Genomic DNA, 13,667 nt, shown 5'->3' with positions numbered 1-13,667 from the left:
TTCCTGAGCTCTTTGCAAACCGACAGGTGCTGTACTCAGTGCAATTGTTGCAGGCAGGGGCCTCCTTCCCTCCCTCCCCTCACCAAATGTTTGGTGCCGAATTAAGAGGCACGGTGCCCAGCGTCGCCCAAGCCAAACCTGGCACGAAGGCAGAGACACTATTTGATGGAGCACAGCATAGATTAAATGTTTAGAGAAGAGAAATCCAGGACAATCAAAATGGGAAAGCAATTAGTCGAGCTGGCTCAGAAAAGGGGGGAGCCGTGTTCCTAAGGACCTCGGCAACACAATCACGAAGGGCCAAGGGAGCCGTCCAAATGGCACTTCTGCACAACCACCAATCCATTTCCGTGTCGGGACCAAAAGCCTTGCCTGGAGCAAACACATTACACCTGGAAGCAAACTCTCCAAGCCTCTGCACCAGAATTAACTGGCCTCAGACTGGGAACACAGCAATACAAAGCTGGCTTCCATTTAATCAGGCTGCTGGCAATGTCAGCAAAACCACGCAGGGCTCCTCCCCTGACCCACACCTGGTGCCAAAGAATAGCTCACTGCCACTACTGACAGCGGTGCAGACACAGCATTCTGTCCTCCGGTCCAGAGGGTGCAAACAAATCACCATCTTTTCCCTTGACTCCGTGGAATAAAGATCATAAGCACACTCAACGCAGCCCAACATTGCCTCAAGCGCGGAAGAACAGAAGAAACAAGGGCATGCACGCCGTTAACTGCCACTTTAAGATAATGTGTTCAACAATTGCCTCAACACAGATAGCCCAGAGTCTTTGTTTTCAAAGAACTGTTTCAATGGCATCGGAGGAGGAATGAATGCAAGGCCGAAGGAAGTCCATGGAGGCGGTGCTGAGGCATCCCGCTTGGAGGCCTGGGCTCAAGCTGATCTACGGGACTCAGCCCTCCGGGGGAGCCTGGCCATCCAAACGCAAGACAAGCAGCATCAGCATCCAAAGAGCACGCACACGTAAAAACCCTGCTTTCTATTGCACCCCACTTCAAAAACATGTGTCCCACTAAATAAATCAATAAATAAATAATCGCAGATCTTACAAGAAGGGGGAGAATTCAAACCTTAGACCAGTTGTCCTCAAACTTTTTTCTTCTGGGCCACACTTTCAGAACAAAAACTTGCTCGCGCCACACCGAATTTTTTATTGGCAAGAAATGCATTGGAAAACACAACTAGGATTGTGCTTGGTATCACTTGATGCTCTTTTTCTCATTTTGAAAAGGCACCTATCTATATTCTACATAATAACAATAATGATAATATTTTAATACTATACTGTACTATACTACACTGAGCTCTGTGAATGTTTATTTGATTGTCCTTGCATCTTCCTGCCACGCTTGCTACCCTCTGCTGCCACACCCTTTTGAGAACCTCTGCCTTAGACCTTCTTCCTTCAAGGGTGTTTTCACGTCTCCCTGTAATCATCAAATCTATTGTGTACAGTGGTGCCCCGCAAGATGAATGCCTCGCAAGACGGAAAACTCGCTAGACGAAAGAGTTTTCCGTTTTGGAGGTGCCTCGCAAAACGAATCTGCTATGGGCTTGCTTCGCAAGACGAAAATGTCTTGCGAGTTCCTGGGTTTTTTTTTTCCTTTTCCCCCTCTTTTTCTAAGTCGCTAAGCCACTTATCTGCTTATCCGATAAGCTGATAAGATGCTAAAAGCCGCTAAAAGCCGCTAAAAGCCGCTAAAAGCCGCTAATAGCGCTAATCCGCTAATCCCGTCAATGGGCTTGCTTCGCAAGACGAAAAAACCGCTAGACGAAGAGACTCCCAGAACGGATTCTTTTCGTCTTGCGAGGCACCACTGTATTGTGAGTCTGGTAGGAAGAAGGTGGCCGCAAGCCTCCCTGCTCACAGACTCAGCCGCCGTAATCCCCACAGGTCATGCGTGGCACCAGCACCAAGTGGGAGTGAACAGGATGCATCCCCAGAAGGGATATCACCAGACAACAGGCAAGTAAACCAAGCCTCACACAACTCCCCGGGGGATGAATGAATGACAGCGTTCTGATGTGATGGGGCCATTTTATTGAAAGCGGCAGGCGGGTCACCCAAGCGCAGCGCAGGCCAACGCCTGAGGGGGTCTGAGAAGCGGAAGGGAGAGGAAAAACGGGCAGAGGCTGACTCCTAAGTAATACCCAGACTATGCCTTGAAAACAGGCAAACAAATAAGGAAATGAATGTTTATTTCCCCCAACCTTGCTTGCAAAAGCCTCATCTCACTGGGAAATGTGAAGCTTGGGTGGGGGGGAAGAAGAAGAAGGGGGGGAATGTTGCAGGGATTTGAAATATGCCTGAATAGATGCCGGCCCCCCTTTCCTTTCACTGCGGGAGCCTTTCATTTCTAAAACCGGGAAGAAAAAATATGAGCAAAATCAATCTTCTTTTCCAGACGAGCTGTTGAAACAAGCAGAGCTCGATGAAATACAGCACAGCATTACTTTTTCTAATGTCTTCTGTGCCACATGCAAATTGCATCAAAAATACTTAGAATTAAATAAGAGGGTAATAAATAATAACGAAACCCATGAAAACTGGAGAAACAACGACAGGAGAAAAATGAATGTTTTCACTTGGGATTAGAAGCAAGATGAAGAATTTGTACAATGTGTGGAATGTACAGGAGTCAGGTTGGGGGCGCGGAGATGGTGGGGAGAGGGAATTATATCAAGATGATCCAAACACTGTACAGAGGGAGAAGGGATTGTGGCAAAGATCAGCCAGAGAAAGGCAATTCAGAAATGTTTCCAGGAAATCCAAAGTATACTCAGAAGTGAAGCTGACAGGAATTGAGAAGTGTCCTTGCAGTTCCTAGAGGGGAACCCTAAGGCATGGGTAGGCAAACTAAGGCCCGGGGGCTGGATCCGGCCCAATCGCCTTCTAAATCTGGCCCGTGGATGGTCTGGGAATCAGCGTGTTTTTACATGAGTGGAATGTGTCCTTTTATTTAAAATACATCTCTGGGTTATTTGTGGGGCACAGGAATTCATTCATTTTTTTGTCTTCAAAATATAGTTTGGCCCCCCACAAGGTCTGAGGGACAGTGGACCGGCCCCCTGCTGAAAAAGTTTGCTGACCCCTGGCCTAAAGCATCCTTTGCCTACCTGGTGCCACCCAGCTGTTTTGAACTAACACTCCCATCGGTCCCAGCCAGTGTGGCTACATGATGCTGGAGCTGGTGGGAGCTGCAGTCCAGAACATCAGGAAGGTGCAAGGGTTTTTCGGCTGAGGTAGTTGGACATGTTTAGCCTGGAGAGGAGAAGACTGAGAGGTGGCATGATATATCCATCTTCAAATATCTCAAGGGCTTTCGCATGAAAGATAGAGCAAGTTTGTTTTCTCCTGCTTTGGAGGGTAGGGCTCAAACCATGGGATTCAAGTTGTATAAGAAAGGAAACTGGACTAAACATTAGGAAGAATTTTATGATAGTTAAGAGCTGTTAGACCAGCCTTTCTCAACCTTGGGTCCCCAGATGTTTTTGGCCTACAACTCCCATCATCCCTAGATAGCAAGGGCAGAGCTCAGGGATGATGGGAGTTGTAGTCCAACAACATCTGGGGACCCAAGGTTGAGAAACACTGTGTTAGACAGTGGAATGGACTCCCTTGGGAGATGGTGGACTCTACTTCATTGAAGGTTTTTAAAGAGAGGCTGGGTGGCCATCTGCCAGGGAATCTTTAGCTGCGATTCCTGCATTGCAGGGGGTTGGACTAGACAATCCTTTGGGGTCTCCTCCAACTGTACAACTCTATGATTCTGACGCAAAGAAGGTATCGCCCCAGCAAGCCTATGCAAAAGGAACCACACAGGGTGAGCGCTTCCCATTATACTCTAAAAGCAGCAGACTCGCACCCATCTACTCCCAGCCGCTGCCACTGCTGTGAAGAAGATAAAGCATCTTCACGAGTGTGATTGCAGCCGAAGCAACAGCAAGGTTACCAACAGAAGCTGCTCCCAAGACATCTCCAACTGCTAGACTCTGAGGAAATCAATCTAGCTGAACCTCCCTTAAATGAGAATGTCCCTCTGTAATGACTCCGGCTAATGCTTTAACTGCTTTTTGGCTTCCCACTGAATTGTCAGATGAAGAATAAGCTTGTTGGAGCATGAAACTCTGGGCCCTGCGCAAATAAATGGATCAGAACACTGTTATAAAAACATCAGTCAAATTTAGCGAGTCTGCATTCGGCTGCCCTTGCAGGGTTATTCTGGCAAGGGGAGGGAAAATCAACAGTTGGCCACAGCTTCCTAGAAAACTATCCCTGAGCACTCGAAGAGGTTGCCAAGGATGCCAGCCAGCAAAAAAAATCACACCATGGGGCAGTTGTTGGCCTGCTGCCCGTCAATGGAGCCATTTCCCCAAAAGGCTCTTAAAAATGCTTTTCACATTTTTGTGGGTATCAGAATGATAAGAACTGCTTCTATTTGCACACTCTTAATGCCATCAGCTCTAGAGTTGAAAAGGCTACAGCAGAAGGCAGAGTACGGATTGCCACAGAAGAAAGGGTGTCATTAAGACCTTATCGATTAACGGGAACAGAAAGCACCACCCCACTGCCACATTCCTAGAGGATATCACATGCACAGCCAACCTTTCTGATAACTGTTTTCACATTTCAAACACCCATGCAGACAGCTTGGAAATAAATTCCATTTGCCACATGAAGAGAGCTCAGTGAAATGTGCTTAAGATACAGATTTGAGTTTCACAAATGCCTCGTCAAGGGTGGTAGTTAAGTGACGCACGGAGGATATCATTATAAAGGCATGGCTATAATGCAAAGGGGTGTGGAACACTTGCGGGGGGGAGATGTCTAGATGCCGCTGAACTAGGACTCCCAACATCCTGGACGGCTGGCCATGCTGGGACCTGGAAGCCAAAAACATCTAGAGGGCTCCAGATTCCCCATCCCAGATACAGTGGTACCTTGGGTTAAGTACTTAATTCGTTCTGGAGGTCCGTTCTTAACCTGAAACTGTTCTTAACCCGAGGTACCACTTTAGCTAATGGGGACTGCCGCTGCCGCGCAATTTCTGTTCTCATCCTGAAGCAAAGTTCTTAACCCGAGGTACTTTTTCTGGGTTAGCAGAGTTTGTAACCTGAAGTGTTTACAACCTGAAGCGTCTGTAACCCGAGGTACCACTGTATAACAGTGCAGTATTTTTAGAACTGGGGAAGGAAGGGAAGAATTATATGAACTTAACTTGTTTGACCTCATAAGTGTTATTCCCATTTCAGACTGGACACTGAGATGATCGAATTGCTCGGGGCTACACAATAGGGGGGCAGCAACTTTTCAGCAAAACAGCATGTGATCTAAGAGTCATAAGACAGAGTCCCTTGCAACTACAGGCGCCCCAAGAGCTATTCCTCAGCATCCTCTGCAGAACTGCAAGGAATCCAAAGGTGCAACGACTGGGATCAGACGTTGATTTCTGGGCACCTCTAAAAGAACTTTTCGTCAAGGGGCTGCTAGGGCTTGCAGAGCAGAAATGCCAGGCCCCCAGGGCACTGTAGCAAAGAGATTTTTTAGGAGGGGGGCTGGAGGCAACTTAAGATTCAGTAACAAACCTTCCTCTTTCCCAGCACAAGCAGCTGCTCCCCACAGCCTGAAAAGTGTTGGGCCCAATACAATAAAGAGGGCAGACAGCTGCTCTGGATTTAATTGCTCTGTTAGAAGAGATTAGATGGATTTCATTCTTTTATATAAGTTGCCTTGGGACTCCTGAATCAACTCAGCTGCCTTGGTTGTGGGTGGGGGGGACCACTTTGTAGTGGTTCTAATTGCTTTTGCATGAAAGTGGTGCTTGTGGGGGATGTTCCAATATGGAATTCTACAGCGGCTGGTCATACTCCCCACGCCACTTAACATCTATACGAAACGGCTAAGTGGGGTCACCTGAATATTTGTTTTGCAATGTCATCAATATGCTGATGACATGCAGCACTATTTCTGCTTTGTACCTCCACAGGTCTGGCAAGAGCTGATAAAATGGAGCTCAATCCAAGCCAGGCTGAGGCACTGTTAGTGGGTGGATAGGAGCCAGCCTGTTCTGGATAGTGATGCACTCCTTGCATCCCAAGAAAGACAAAATGCTGCAGGCTCAGCTGTTCAATTTCAATCTGTTTCCTCCAAGGATGTGGACAGGCTGCATGGACGAGTGAAACCAACCACCCGTCTCCTTGATCCTTGCCCATCCTGGTTTATAAAAGCTAGCTGGGAAGGGCTGGGCAATGGGCTCTGCGGGGTGGTGAATGCTTCCCTCTGCAAGGGAGTCTTCCCAGATCCACTGAAAGAGACAGTCATTAAACGGCTTCTTAAAAAAACATCTCTAGACCCAACCAATATGGCCAACTATCGCCCAGTCTCAAATCTTCCATTCTTGGGCAAGGTGATTGAGTGAGTGGTTGCTGAACAACTCCAGGCATGCCTGGAAGAAGCAGACCATTTGGATCCCTTCCAGTCGGGAGTCAGGCCTCATCATGGGACTGAAACTGCATTGGTTGTGCTGGTTGATGATCTCCAGCGGACTAGGGACAAAGGTGAGAGTTTTGTAGTTCTGCTGGATCCCTCAACGGCTTTTGACACCTTCAATCATAACATCCTTCTGGACCATCTTGAGGGGCTGGGAGCTGGGGGCACTGTTATACAGTGGTTCCGCTCCTTCCTTCTGGGCTGGTTCAGAAAGTGGTGGTGGGGGATGAGTGTTCAAACCCCTGGGCTCTCACTTGTGGGGTGCCTCAGGGTTCTGTCCTCTCCCCCATGCTTTTCAACATCTACATGCAGCCGCTGGGAGAGATCATCAGGGGGTTTGGGCTGGGTGTTCATCAGTATGCAGATGACACCCAGCTCTACCTCTCTTTTAAATCAGAACCAGTGAAGGCGGTGAAGGTCCTGTGTGAGTGCCTGGAGGCGGTTGGAGGATGGATGGCGGCTAATGGATTGAGGTTGAATTCCGACAAGACAGAAGTACTGTTTTTGGAAGATAGGAGGCAGGCAGGTGTGGAGGACTCCCTGGTCCTGAATGGGGTAACTGTGCCCCTGAAGGACCAGGTGTGCAGCCTGGGAGTCATTTTGGACTCACAGCTGTCCATGGAGGCGGAGGTCAATTCTGTGTCCAGGGCAGCTGTTTACCAGCTCCATCTGGTACGCAGGCTGAGACCCTCCCTGCCCGCGGACTGCCTCGCCAGAGTGGTGCATGCTCTGGTTATCTTCTGCTTGGACTACTGCAATGTGCTTTATGTGGGGCTACCTTTGAAGGTGACCTGGAAACTACAACTAATCCAGAATGCGGCAGCTAGACCGGGGACTGGGAGCGGCCGCCGAGACCATATAACACCAGTCTTGAAAGACCTACATTGGCTCCCAGTACGTTTCTGAGCACAATTCAAAGTGTTGGGGCTGACCTTGAAAGCCCTAAACGGCCTCAGCCCAGTATACCTGAAGGAGCGTATCCACCCCCATCGTTATGCCTGGACACTGAAGTCCAGCACCAAGGGCCTTCTGGCGGTTCCCTCCCTGCGAGAAGCCAAGTTACTGGGAACCAGGCAGAGGGCCTTCTTGGTGGTGGCACCAGCCCTGTGGAACGCCCTCCCACCAGTTGTCAAAGAGAAGAACAACTACCTGACATTTAGAAGACAGCTGAAGGCAGCCCTGTTTAGGGAAGCTTTTAATGTTTAATAGGTTGTTGTAATTTAATATTCTGTTGGAAGCCGCCCAGAGTGGCTGGGGAAACCCAGCCAGATGGACGGGTTATAAATAATAAATTATTATTATGTTCCCAAATATTATGGCCTTGCAGCATCACAAAACAAGGATAGAGAACCTCTGGCCCTCCAGGTGTACCTGCTTCACAGCAGGGGATCTGCAGGTGGTCCTTGTGAGAAGAGGAAGGGAGAGTCCCTAAAACTCACCTAGCAGGGACCCAGGACTAGAAGCTTGGAAAGGAAGAGGCCAGGGGGGTGGGGGGAGTAGGTGAGGGAGGAACAACTTTTTTTTTAATGAAAGGGGCGAGACGGAGCATCAAATTGGTTCTCAAAATCACCTATTTTTGTTACATGGAAACTGGAAAAGCAAATGAGGTGCAACTTTAATTTAACCCATTTCAAATACCTTCAGTCTTGAGAAATTATTCAACTGTTAAATAGAAGCAAAGCTGCATCTCCTTTTAGCTTTCCATGGATAGAAATGCATCTCCAAGCATGACTAGAAACTGTCACGGAGCTATTTATTTCAAATGCGCCTCCCAGGTCTGCCTCCTACAGTTTTCCTGCTATTGCTATAACCTTCTCTCTTTTGCATGTTCTGCTTCATTTGAGCACTGAGCTTCAACAGGGGAACCTGAGGCCTTCCAGATGGGTGTTGGACCCCCAACTCCCACCAGCCCCAGCCAGCGTGGTGAGGAATGCTGGGAACCACACACTACCACATCACTGCTCCATGGCACCTTAAGTGGTTGATATTTATGAGGTGGGCATTAGAATGAATGCCAAAGGCTACGTGCCTACCACGAGACAGAGGCCACACCTTCCACCACCCGCATTTCAAGAACACGAAAGTGACAAAGTGTAAGAAAGAATCCAAAAATGTTAGCTAGAGGCATCATCATTCTCAGCTACAGCAGCCCTAACGGCTTCCTCCCCCCCCCCCCGAAGTGATAAAAATCTTAATACTGTAACTATTAAAAATCAAACAACAAACTCAAAAATAGAATTTTCAGAAAATAGAGAAATCAATTCTGAAGGGAGCTTAGCTTGGTGCAAGATAGGAATTCAAGCGCACACCTGTGTGATGGTGAAGCCACTCACTGGAAAGGGGGCAGAGCCAAGTACCTGCAATCAGCACATGTTCAATCCAGGTGCGAGAGAGACACCTGGCTGCTCCCCAAGAGAGACTTTGTTTCTCCAGCCATCTTCAGCCACCCAGGGATCTCTTTCTCCAGAGTTACTTGTCTTTCCCTGTTTTCTTCCCCAAAGCTGGAAGTGGAACCCAGAGAGGCCACACGAGGCTTCCTCACAGAACACAAGCCCTGAAGGTGGATCAGACGAAGGCAGGCTATTTAGGGCGGCACCAGCCTGCTGCACAGTGTGGCCAACCAGAAGCCACTTGAGGAGCCTATAAGGGGCACCTGGAGGCAACAGTACGTCCTCAACTACGGCTTCCCAGCAAATGGTATTCAATGGATGGAGGGCATCCTTGGTTCTAGCATTATGGTGAGACAGGAAGAAAAAACTGTCATCTACCCAAGGCCTTATGTGAGTCCTTCCTAGTCCTGATGACATCTGTGATCCTTTCAACGTGGAGATGCTGAGCCCTGAACCTAGGAACTTCTACACACAAAGCTGGTGCTTCTATCCACCAAGCCACAGGTTCTTTCTCTTTCTCCAATGTTTATTACTTCTTAAGAGATTTATACAGTCATACCTCGGGTTCAATATGCTTCAGGTCGAGCGCTTTTGGGTTGCGCTCCGCGGCAACCCAGAAGTAACTGAGCGCGTTACTTCCAGGTTTCGCCGCTTTCGCATGTGCAGACACTCAAAATGACGTCACGCGCATGCACGGAAGCGGCAAAACACGCCGCGCGCCATCGCGTCTTACGTTCCATTCAGGATACGAACGGGGCTCCGGAATGGATCGCGCTCGCATCCCGAGGTACCAATGTATACTGCTTTACACTGTAAAATTACCCAACTGGTACAAGAATAAAACAGCACAATAAAATTGCATCAAACGACATGCAGAGACAAGAAAACAGTGAGCAGAGGACAATTAAGTCAACATTTTAAAACTGCTTTGAGTTTGTTTTTTTACAATCAAGCAGTGTATAAATTTTATGAAATAAACACCAATGGCCAGAAAATGCTTTAAAAAGGTTTTAAATATTTAATAACAAAATATTATTATTCTATAGTATTCTAATGATTGCTGAATGTTACTTTATTTGACGCAGGTTGCTTATTTTAAAGTTATGCTTCATTATCACGTTTGTATTGCATTAGGTTGTTATGGTGGCGCTGTGGTCTAAACCACTGAGCCTAGGGCTTGCCGATCAGAAGGTCGGCGGTTCCAATCCCCATGACGGGGTGAGCTCCCGTTGCTCGGTCCCTGCTCCTGCCAACCCAGCAGTTCAAAAGCACGTCAAAGTGCAAGTAGATAAAGAGGTACCGCTCCAGGCGGGAAGGTGAACGGCGTTTCCGTGCGCTGCTCTGGTTCGCCAGAAGCGGCTTAGTCATGCTGGCCACATGACCCGGAAGCTGTACACCGGCTCCCTCGGCCAATAAAGTGAGATGAGCGCCGCAACCCCAGAGTCGTCCGCGACTGGACCTGACAGTCAGGGGTCCCTTTACCTTTCAGAGTAATTGGTGGGGAAGTAGGATAGCTTGAGTTTCCCACTGGGCATTGCAGTGGTGCGTCACATCAGGTCAGACTATTGGTCCAACTAGGCCACTATTGTCTGCTGTTGCTGTCACTGGCTATGCACCCCACCTGCTGCCAGGGACTGCGCTTCTGTATTCAGAGCATGTGCTCTGCCATGGAGTTATGGTCCCTCGATGAACACTTACGTCCAATGTGCAGGCATTTGCTGGTGATCATGCTTTTATTCCATGCTGCAAAAAACAACAACATACCATCCCCCTGCTCCTTCCTGCCTGCCAAGATCTGTTATGGGTACAAAGAGAGTAGGCTGGATAAGACATCTCCGTTCCACACCCCCACCCCACAGACTTCTAACTTCTAATAATAATAATAATTAATTACTTGTACGCTGTGGGTTAAAGCACAGAGCCTAGGACTTGCCGATCAGAAGGTCGGCGGTTCGAATCCCCGTGACGGGGTGAGCTCCCGTTGCTCGGTCCCTGCTCCTGCCAACCTAGCAGTTCGAAAGCACGACAAAGTGCAAGTAGATAAATAGGTACCTCTCCGGCGGGAAGGTAAACGGCGTTTCCGTGCGCTGCTCTGGTTCGCCAGAAGCGGCTTAGTCATGCTGGCCACATGACCCGGAAGCTGTCTGCAGACAAACACCGGCTCCCTCAGCCTATAGAGCGAGATGAACGCGCAACCCCAGAGTCGGCCACGACTGGACCTAATGGTCAGGGGTCCCTTTACCTTTTACCAAACTTAAAACCATGGAGAGACCTGGTCTGAATAGAGACATTGGATTCTTATCTCATTATACATGATATAGCTATTTTTAGCCATCTCACCCCTTGCTTTTTCCTGGAAGACCAATTGCAGTCGTTAACAGTCATCAACAGTCGAAATAAAAAAATTCCTTCCTGTAGCACCTTAAAGACCAACTAAGTTAGTTCTTGGTATAAGCTTTCGTGTGCATGCACACTTCTTCAGATACACTGAGGCGGAAAAATGCTTCCAAGTCCCCGTAGAACTGGATCATGTGTGGGGATTTGGCAGGGCAGAATGACAGTCCACGTGAAAGGACTGATTCCTCGGCTGGGCTGAGTGCTTGCTGTGAGAGATTGACAATATTGTTGATCTTGTTTTGATTAGTAGCCTGTAGGTTGGAAAGGTTAGAGAGTTTCTTGTTTTTCTGTTTCTTCAGTAGCTCCAGTTGAGAGTGGTAAATGTTTTGTTTTTCCTTTTGGAACTCTTGCCAAGCTTGGTGGTTCCTGATAGAGTTGTCCAATACAAGGAGTTCCTCCTTTATTAGCTTCTGTTTAGAGTAGAGAACGCTGATCAGATGTTTGAGCAGCTTCTTAGAGAAAGTGTTGCATAGTTTTCTTGCATATTCAGTGGGATACGTGGATTGTAGAGGGTTCTTAATTCTAAGACCCTTGGGTATAATGTCCAGGTTCTTGCATTTAGTAAGAAAGAAGATATCAGTCTGTACCTGTGCAAGTTTCTTGGTGAGGTTGATGGACTTCCATTTCATGCGGCTCAATGTGGTGCCTTCCATGGTTCCAGTTACAGATGGGTAGCCGTGTTGGTCTGCCATAGTCGAAATAAAAAAATTCCTTCCTGTAGCACCTTAAAGACCAACTAAGTTAGTTCTTGGTATAAGCTTTCGTGTGCATGCACACTCAGTGTATCTGAAGAAGTGTGCATGCACACGAAAGCTCATACCAAGAGCAAACTTCGCTGGTCTCTAAGGCGCTACTGGGAGGTACACCAATTAAAAGTGATGGTGATGAAGATGATGATTTCCATGTCGTGAGCCGCCCTGTGGGATCTTCGGGCGAAAGGCGATCTTACCTGTACATTTAACAAGTGACAAGAACCAGCCCAGAAGATGCCCAGTTCTTCTGGGCATCGTCGGCCAATTGGTGCCAAAGAAGAACAGAACTTTTTTTATGTATGCCACAACAGCAGCAAGAATACTCATTGCAAAGTATTGGAAGACACAAGATCTACCCACTCTGGAAGAATGGCAGATGAAGGTGATTGACTACATGGAATTGGCGGAAATGACTGGCAGAATCCGAGACCAGGGAGAAGAGTCGGTGAAAGAAGACTGGAAGAAATTTAAAGACTATTTACAGAAATATTGTAAAATTAATGAACTTTAGAAGGATGTTAGATAGAAACTAAGTGGTTTCCAGCTGCAATGCTTTAAGAGATATGAAAAAAGGTTTACAAATGGGTAAAAGCTTAATGGTAAGGATTTGCTGAACTAACAAACCAAACTGGAATACAAAAAAGGGAGGTATGAGGAGGTCCGGGGAAATAAGGCTAGGGAAGGTATATTATGGAAAGTTAATGTGTTTTTAACTGTATTTTGTATGTTTTTCTCTATTTTTCTTTTTTTTGTTATATTTTAATAATCTTATTCTTTTTTCTGTATTTTGTACTTTCTTGTATTCCTGTTTTTTTTTGCTCTTGTATTTGTTGAAACTTTAATAAATATCATTAAAAAAAAACAACAAGTGACAGGAACCAGGAGGGGGGAGGGGCAGGGATCCCCCGGCCCCTCCCCCACCCCGAAACAACAAGACATGACGCAGCCCCCCCAGCCCCCTCCCCCGGCCGGTAACCATGGCGACACCTCCGGCGCCCCCTCGCCCCGGTCGGGGAGGTGGTGGGGATCCCTCCCCCGCTGACCTGGTAGCTGAGCAGCTCCCCGACGTCCATGCCGGCGGCGCCCCTTCCCCGCCGCGAACCGGCGCTTCTCTCGCCGCCGCCGCCTTCTTCCGGACTGTCGCAAAAGGCCGCGAAGCTGCCGCAAAGCGCCCGGAAGGGGCGGGGGAGGGAGAAGAGGTGCTGCGGCTGCCGTAAAGCGCGCTCGCGCCGCACGTGGAGGCGTCGCTCGGCCGAAGGAGGAGCTGCGGCGGCGGCGGCTGTTGCGTCTGGCGCCCCTGGCGGCCGGGCTGGGAATCGGCGCGCTTGCTCGCGGCATTCCTTTCCCCGCCCTCCTTGCGAGGGAGGCAGTGTGGCCCAGCGGTTAGAGCGGCGGCTCCCAAGCTTTTTTCCCCTCCCCATCATTATGATTATGATTATTTTCTTATCCTGCATCTTGTTTAGGCGGTTTTGTTGGGTGGAGGGGAGGCTGCTGCTGCTGATTTTAATCTTTCCTATCATTGTTTTAGATCTAGATTAAGAGACGCCTGCTTCTTGGGAGGAAAGCAATGACAAATCTAGACAGCCTCTTAAAAAGCAGAGACATCACCTTGCCGAGAG

At 48.2% G+C, this 13,667-nt stretch overlaps 1 protein-coding gene across 1 annotated transcript in view; it reads right to left on the bottom strand.

Moving 5' to 3' along the window:
* The window catches only part of CTNNBL1 (catenin beta like 1), an 87,903-nt gene extending 74,637 nt beyond the window's left edge, over positions 1–13,266 (bottom strand). Inside the window, exon 1 of the mRNA XM_081011250.1 lies at positions 13,092–13,266. Within this exon, the coding sequence (XP_080867376.1) occupies positions 13,092–13,121 (30 nt within the window). The 5' untranslated portion in view covers positions 13,122–13,266. The remainder of the gene's footprint in view (positions 1–13,091) is intronic.
* Between the last annotated feature and the right edge of the window lie 401 nt (positions 13,267–13,667).

This window comes from Podarcis pityusensis, assembly GCF_964106645.2.
Source record: "Podarcis pityusensis genome assembly, chromosome: 6".
NCBI lineage: Eukaryota > Metazoa > Chordata > Lepidosauria > Squamata > Lacertidae > Podarcis > Podarcis pityusensis.
This window is presented reverse-complemented; position numbering and strand designations above follow the sequence as displayed.